Source organism: Mya arenaria, chromosome 10, assembly GCF_026914265.1.
Source record: "Mya arenaria isolate MELC-2E11 chromosome 10, ASM2691426v1".
Taxonomy (NCBI): domain Eukaryota; kingdom Metazoa; phylum Mollusca; class Bivalvia; order Myida; family Myidae; genus Mya; species Mya arenaria.
Window position 1 is genome coordinate 43,081,577 of NC_069131.1, and position 8,363 is coordinate 43,089,939.

Below are 8,363 nucleotides of genomic sequence, written 5' to 3' on the forward strand. Positions count from 1 at the left end.
AGGGTACAATTTACAATGGACAATGTTTGAAGTGTTTTTGAAGGGAAGAAAAGGCTGGAACGCCTCCAAAACTGTTATACACTGGTGCGATTCACGCATGCTTAAGTATCTGTGTTCATCTTAAATATGTTCACATTCAAATGGGTTTTGTCAACGTGTTTGAAATTCATGTTTGTACTCCTATATGCTCCTCTTTATCTATGGCGGATAAAACGGAATAAAGTTCAAAGACTCGTTGTCGTTTAATAAGTTGCTTTTTAAAGAATATACAACTTAATGCACTCAGTCAAACTTAGTGCAGCATGGCACGTAAATGATCATGTTACAGGAATATGCTGTGCCTACCAAATATAAATAATTACAAATTAGTGCAGGTGCGAGGAAATGCTTAAATCCTATTTGTTTAAACAATCCATAAGACATTCATTCATTTCTTCATGAAGCATTCGTGTATGCAAATCAGCTTATTAACATTCATAACAAGGCTATTTTCTATTTACAACCTATGACGTGACGTTATAGTAGGAAGTTGTTTACATTTGTATTTTCCTTCTTAAAAATATTTGGGTTTAAAAAAAAGCAACAACTGAACAATAAACCTTAAAAATATTGATCTTCTTTTTGAATTGTTTTTGTTATTATTAATGACAACAGATTGATTGCGGTGAACGGGAAGCTGAAAGTTCGTCTGCAGCACAGAGTAAACATCGCGGATGATCTGTCAGATTTCGACTTGTTTAAAGATCTTTTTGGAAGTTTTGAGTTGCTTTGAGCCGGAATTGAATGAGGAAACTGCTGTTGCTGCTGTTGCTGCTGTTGCTACTGCTGCTTTTGTTGTTGTTGTTGTTGTTGCTGCTGCTGCTGCTGCTGTTGCTGCTGCTGCTGCTGCTGCTGCTGCTGCTGCTGCTGAGATTTATCCATAAAGAACTGATGAACATTTCTTTTGATGATTTGCCTGAAGTTACAAATAAAAATGAAAGTGAAAATGAAAGTTTAGATCTAGGTCAACAGCTTAATGAAAGTAAAGAAATGCCAACAATTCATGAATATAAACAACAGGGCAAAAGGTTTAAAGGTAAAATGTTGTCTTAGACAAGGATTAATGGAAGATACATTTCAGATTTTAAACAAGTCGCCTTTACGTAAATATCTTACCTGAAAAGTGCTGTTAATCTGCTTCGAAAAGGTCAAAATGAGGAGTCGGCAGCCATTACTGGCCACGTGTCTTCAAGACGATTAGATGTATTCAATTGCGTGGGAAGGCTTCAAACTACTTATTATCGAGTGATGAATTATGGTTCTTGGATAATAGCAAAATAAATGTATATCCAATATGCGTGCGGTCGATCACAGAACATGTGGTCGTTCGTTCTTTTTGTTTATGACGAAAAAAGTATGGCAAAACATTAGGAGTGTTAAACATAAGATACTTGTAGCTAGACCCCTTCAGCAAATGTTGATACCTGCTCAAATCTCGTTTTTGAAGACCACGACATTCATAATAACTTTGTTGTTGTGTGATTGGTCGATTGACATTATAATGTTATGTTATCAATAAATAAGATATCAAATATCGTCAATATTGATGAATGTCTTCTTGGTCTAGTGGATCAGGCGTGTGTATGTCTACTTTTTATTTGAATTTACCGGCGTGAGTTCTCCCCCCACCAAAACCAATAATCCATTTTTTATACTTTAACTGTATTTTTCTGTAATGTCGATATCAAAGAGTAAATTAATGATAAAATACTTGTTTTCATGTGCATTACTGGAAAAAAACATTTATACCCAAACGTATCAGTTAAAAATTGCAAATCACTAGCATATAAAGCAACAACATGACCTGTAGGTAATCAGAAGTCACAGAAGGCAAATTTCGTAATGACATGTGGTCACATTATACTTCCGTTTTTTTGTTTTTTTTTTGCATTTTGAAATTGCGATAAATGCTTTTTTTATCATGCTGGGTTAAAAAGGTCAAAACGGATTAGAACGGTCGTTTAGATATACATGCAACAAGTAAGTTTACATCAATGAAACATAATGGGACTTTAAGCGTCGTGTGACTAAATTGGGCGTGGGGATCTCGTAGTACACGAAAACACACCAAAGAGCATTTTATATTTAATTCAACAATAGTATAGATACTATTATCATCAATAGTGTGCGCAGGATTATCGAATATTTTTCCCGCGTTCACCTATCTCCACAAAAGACAGTTGTAACCGCTTTTAAAATAAATGCAGCTTATATAAAACAGCAACACGCTTAAAATAGATCTGTGCTGAACATGTTTTATATATGTTAAGTTATGATTTGTATTTTATTGATCAATTTTGGTAGAAATGTTTGGTAAATTAAGTAAAGCAGGTCATTCCCAGGTACACTCCCGCTCTCACTGACCGTACCTGTTGGGTAACACCGAGAGCAATCCTGTTTTCACTGACCGTACCAGTTCAGTAACATCAGTACCAGTTCGGTAACACCGAGTGCACTCCTGTTCTCACTAACCGTGCCAGTTCGGTAACACCGAGTGCACTCCTGTTATCACTAACCGTGCCAGTTCTGAAACACAGAGTGCACTCCTGTTGTCACTGACCGTGCCAGTTCTGTAACACAGAGTGCACTCCTGTTGTCACTGACTGTGCCAGTTCTGAAACACAGAGTGCACTCCTGTTGTCACTGACCGTGCCAGTTCGGTAACACCGAGTGCACTCCTGTTGTCACTGACCGTGCCAGTTCGGTAACACCGAGTGCACTCCTGTTGTCACTGACCGTACCAGTTCGGTAACACCGAGTGCACTCCTGTTGTCACTGACCGTGCCAGTTCGGTAACACCAAGTGCACTCCTGTTGTCACTGACCGTGCCAGTTCGGTAACACCGAGTGCACTCCTGTTGTCACTGACCGTGCCAGTTCGGTAACACCGAGTGCACTCCTGTTGTCACTGACTGTGCCAGTTCTGAAACACAGAGTGCACTCCTGCTGTCACTGATCGTACCAGTTCGGTAACACTGAGTGCACTCCTGTTTTCACTGACCGTACCAGTTCGGTAACACTGAGTGCACTCCTGTTTTCACTGACCGTACCAGTTCGGTAACATCAGTACGAGTTCGGTTACACCGAGTGCACTCCTGCTTTCACTGACCGAGCCACTTCGGTAACACCGAGTGCGCTGCTGTTGTCACTGACCGTACCAGTTCGGTAACACCAAGTGCACTCCTGTTGTATCAGACCATGCCAGTTCGGTAACACCGAGTGCACTCCTGTTGTCACTGACCGTGCCAGTTCGGTTAACACCGAGTGGCTCCTCTTGTCACTGACCGTACCAGTTCGGTACCACCGAGTGCACTCCTGTTGTCACTGACCGTGCCAGTTCGGAAACACCGAGTGCACTCCTGTTGTCACTGACTGTACCAGTTCGGTAACACCGAGTGCACTCCTGTTGTCACTGACCGTGCCAGTACGGAAACACCGAGTGCACTCCTGTTGTCACTGACCGTACCAGTTCGGTAACACCGAGTGCACTCCTGTTGTCACTGAACGTACAAGTTCGGTAACACCGAGTGCACTCCTGCTTTCACTGATCGAGCCACTTCGGTAACACCGAATGCACTCCTGTTGGCACTGACCATGCCAGTTCGGTAACACAGAGTGCACTCCTGTTGTAACTGACCATGCCAGTTCAGTAACACCGAGTGCACTCCTGTTGTCAATGACCGTGCCAGTTCGGTTAACACCGAGTGGCTCCTGTTGTCACTGACCGTATCATTTCGGTACCACCGAGTGCACTCCTGTTGTCACTGACCGTGCCAGTTCGGAAACACCGAGTGCACTCCTGCTGTCACTGACCGTACCAGTTCGGTAACACCGACTGCACTCCCGCTGTAACAGAACGTACCAGTTCGGTAACACAGAGTAGACTTCCGCTGTCACATACCGTACCAGTTCGGTTACAGCGAGTGGACTTCCGCTGTCACAGAGCAAACCAGTTCGGTATCACCGAGTACACTCCTCTTGCCAATTACCGTATCAGTTCGGTTCAGTTATCAGTATCAGAGTGTACTCCTGCTGTTACTGACCGTACCAGTTCGGTAACACCGAGTGTACTCCTGTTGTCACCGACCGTCACAGTTCTGTAACACCGATGCACTCCTGTTTTCACTGACCGATACAGTTCGGTAACACCAAGTGCACTCCTGTTGTCACTGATCGTTACAGTTCGGTAATACGATGTGCACTCGTGTTGTCACTGACCGTTATAATTCGGTAACACCGAGTGCACTCCTGTTGTCACTGACCGTACCAGTTCCGTAACACCGAGTGCACTCCTGTTGTCACTGACCGTACCAGTGCCGTAACACCGAGTGCATTCCCGCTGTCACTGACCGTTACAGTTCGGTAATACGATGTGCACTCGTGTAGTAACTGACCGTTATAGTTCGGTAATACCAAGTGCACTACTGTTGTCACTGACCGTACCAGTTCCGTAACACCGAGTACATTCCCGCTGTCACTGACCGTACCAGTTTCGTAACACCGAGTGCACTCCTGTTGTCACTGACCGTACCAGTTCCGTAACACCGAGTGCATTCCCCGCTGTCACTGACCGTTACAGTTCGGTAATACGATGTGCACTCGTGTTGTCACTGACCGTTATAGTTCGGTAATACGATGTGCACTCGTGTTGTCACTGCCCGTTACAGTTCGGTAATACGATGTGCACTCGTGTTGTCACTGACCGTTATAGTTCGGTATCACCAAGTGCACTCCTGTTGTCACTGACCGTACCGGTTCGGAAAAACCAAATACACTCGTGTTGTCACTGACCGTAGTAGTTCGGTAAAACCAAATACACTCCTGTTGTCACATAACCTTACATTTCGGTAACACCAAATACACTTCTGATGACACTGACCGTACCGGTTCGGTAACACAATGTTTTTAAAACTTACCATCTTATCATGTGTTCGTAATTATGCACTAATAAACGTTACTCGGAAATGCTGGTACATCGGTAGAGATAGATTGTAAAATTTTGAATTATATTATTAATTAAAAGTAGTGTTTTTGCTTTTTTGTAGATCAAAGTTTAAATTTATTGCCAGTGAAGTTTATCATTGCAAAAATAATTAAGATTATCAAGAATTAAGTCATCGAGTTTAACTGCTACATTGAAATTACTACGCAATCTACTTGCAGCGTAGTTAAAGTGTATCGATTTCTGACATTGTAAACCGTTCATATACATCCGAAGTTGTTTTGAAGAAAAATGGCCAAGGAGATCCGAAAGTACTAAACGTATTGGCCAAGATAACGTCTTAAAATCATTCAAAAATGTGTTCAAATTTTTACGCAGATACCATTAATAATACGCAAGGTACAGTGCTTTTTTCTTGACGATTTTTTTTTATTCTCATGCAGGCATTATACGTTGTCTCATAAATGATCATCCTTTAAAAAGGTGAGTAAATATAATGTGTTGGTATGAGTCAAATTGAAAGTAAATGAAATGCAAAAGAAAACGCGATATGCATTAAGCACTTTCTGTTAAACTTCCTCATTCTGATCATGCCAGTTGATACCGCAGGTAAGGTTTTATTATACAGAGAAGATTGGGAAAATTACCTGTATTGTCTGTATTGTTTTAGCATATTTAAATAAATTATGTCCTTTCCTTAAAAGAGTTTTTTCACATAGGTAGCTTATTGTCCACTTTCACAGATACATAGGCCATTAGCACAGACTCATGTTTACCGAATCTTCTCTAGTTCACGTCCCTTCTTTGAAGCAATTGACGAATGTAATCAACTCTCATCCTTGCTCGATGTGTTTCGTAGTTGTTCGCCTCTTTTGCAAGCTGCTCATAAATCTTTGCAAAATGATGGGCTTCGCTTACATTTTGCTTTCGATAATTCAAATCGCACATTGCCTGATTGTATACTAATTGCTGAACAAGAGGAACATCCGATATATGACTGTGCAGTTTACTAAGAACAACTTCCGCTTCTTGTAAATGGTCTCCGTCAACAGTCTGAATTTTGCATTCAAATTCCCCACCACATCCGAGAAGGGTCACAGCAAATTCACACCCAATCAATACGTATCTGTCCAAATGTTCATCGTTTTTACTATGTAAGTAAACACATGATATCAAATTCCATGCTACACGGCCGTTCTGAATAGCTTTATGTCTATATGCTGCAACACTAACCTGGTTACCAGCCTTCACCATTTGTTCATATAAGGCTCTATTACAGCGACTTGAGTCGTAGTATAAATACGGCTGAACTTCAACAGGAAAACCACTCAGTTGTGTGTGGTCATTTGCAAACTCTTTGGACACGTCAAGTGTTTCAATCATTGTGTCCAGCTTGTTCTGTTCGAGGAACAACCAGGTTATTATCGTTAATAGTTTTGGAAAGAAATGTATACTGAGATACGCATGCTTTTCAGCGCATCGCAAGGCTGTTTTCAAGCGCAACTCGGCTTCGTCACGTTTTCCGTCATACAAGCAATCGCATGCGTATAATCTACAGTAAAAAGCCAAGAAAATGGGATCGTCGTTTTCAAAAATTGCTAAGTCTTCGCAGTTAAATCTCTGGTTTACACGCATTCGTAGCTCCTTTAACTTGCTTAGACTCATTGTGACTGTTTGGTCATTTTCTACCTGATACAAATCCCAACTTGTGTCAATTTTCACTCTCTGAGCCAGATCAAAACTTTCTGGCGCCAGGCATTCTGGTGTATAATAAATAAACAGTTTACTTCCACATGGTATTAAAAAAGAAAAGTTATTGTTGTTAATCAATAGGGAAAATTGCTTCTCAGGATAACGATTGCAAAGACCTTCGAATGCTCTGGGAAGGTACAGGCAGTTGGTGGAATCGTCATCTCCCCCGGAAATAATTCCCACAACTATCACGTCACTGCTTTGTTCCGTACTTTGAAAGCAGACTGGAGCTCCGCTGTCACCTGGACGCGAAAACGGTGTTGCTTCGTTTTTAATGAAGAAGAATTTTTCATTTTCTAGGTAACTTTTTTCACGGTGTTCTTCACGTGACGCGATATAAGCTGTATGTTCTGTAGCGGTTTTGATTTCGGTAGTAGAATATACGCATTTAAAAACGGGTTTTCCATATATTTCGTTTTTCGTTCCATTATAAATTGCAATTTGTCTTGAAGGACCAGAGTCAGTGACTACTTTGTTTGAAATATTTTTTAGATCACAATGTTCCACTTCAATGATTGCAAGGTTTTCCTTGGTAAGTATATTCTCACACTTTAATCGCTTCACCAAAACAACCTTTCCGTTTTCGGTTTTCAGAAAAGCTTTGTCGTTTATGAAATTTGCCACATGGCTGGGCGTCACGGCGTATATTTTGTTTGTTTTAACATCTTTCAAAAAGAAAGAAACGCGTGCGTATTTTTCTTTCTGCCCTGAAAAGATACACACATTCAACGATATATTTATATAAGCCATCGGTTAAGATTATTGATATCTTGTTTACAGGCGTTTATGGTGACAAAAGCGTTAAATCATATCGCCCGTCTTAACGTTACGGGCAACTAATTAACCAACTTACGATTAAAGTAATTATTTCTTTATAAACATCAAACTCGTAACATCGTAGAGTTATATATTTGCAAAAATCTTATTAAATCAAGTCATACCTGACATTTTGCCTCCGTTTCTAAAACTTAATCAAAACGAGCGAATTGGTTATGTTTATCAGGCTGCTTTGCTTTGTTAAATAGAATGTAAACCGATACGCAAAAGAGACATGGTGGAAAAACCCTGACGAATATTCATTGAAACTTGAATGATTCATTGCACAAAAAGAAACGTTATTATGGCATACTATTGCTTGCACAATAACAAATGTAAAAGTTATTTATTTTAAAGTGTTTTGGAACTATAAGGAATAAAATACTTCTCTGATTTGTGTGTCCATTCAATTATAATTTCGTTAATGATATATTTTGTACTAACACAAATGCTGATTTATTGCGACTGTTTACAAAAGTAGAACCCGTTGGAGACACTATGATCGGGGTTAAACAAAACAAAATGTTTCGGGTAATTGTACTCCCGTAACGTTTCGATATTTACTCGAAGTAAAACCACACAAGATCGTACCAAATATTCCAACTCCAGCATGATTGTCGTAATAATATCATTGATAAGATTACAATCTGATATAAACCCCTGTCAAGATTGCGTTTGATATCGCGCCATATTATACATATTCAACTCATTGTACACAAATGTGGTAATAACATTGTTACGCTCGTCATGAATCGTGAATGATCACAGATGGTATGAGCAATTTATTGAAAAGAAAAACACAAATTCAATGTTGA

General features: G+C 40.2%; 1 protein-coding gene across 1 annotated transcript; it reads right to left on the bottom strand.

The window, feature by feature from the left end:
- Window positions 1–5,384: 5,384 nt before the first annotated feature.
- On the bottom strand, window positions 5,385–7,867 carry LOC128206439 (uncharacterized). The gene is made up of 2 exons (XM_052908861.1): window positions 7,674–7,867; window positions 5,385–7,439 (listed from the first exon to the last, which is right to left on the bottom strand). Exons 1-2 carry the CDS (start codon window positions 7,678–7,680, stop codon window positions 5,767–5,769), a joined length of 1,680 nt encoding a protein of 559 aa, XP_052764821.1. The 5' UTR covers window positions 7,681–7,867; the 3' UTR covers window positions 5,385–5,766.
- Between the last annotated feature and the right edge of the window lie 496 nt (window positions 7,868–8,363).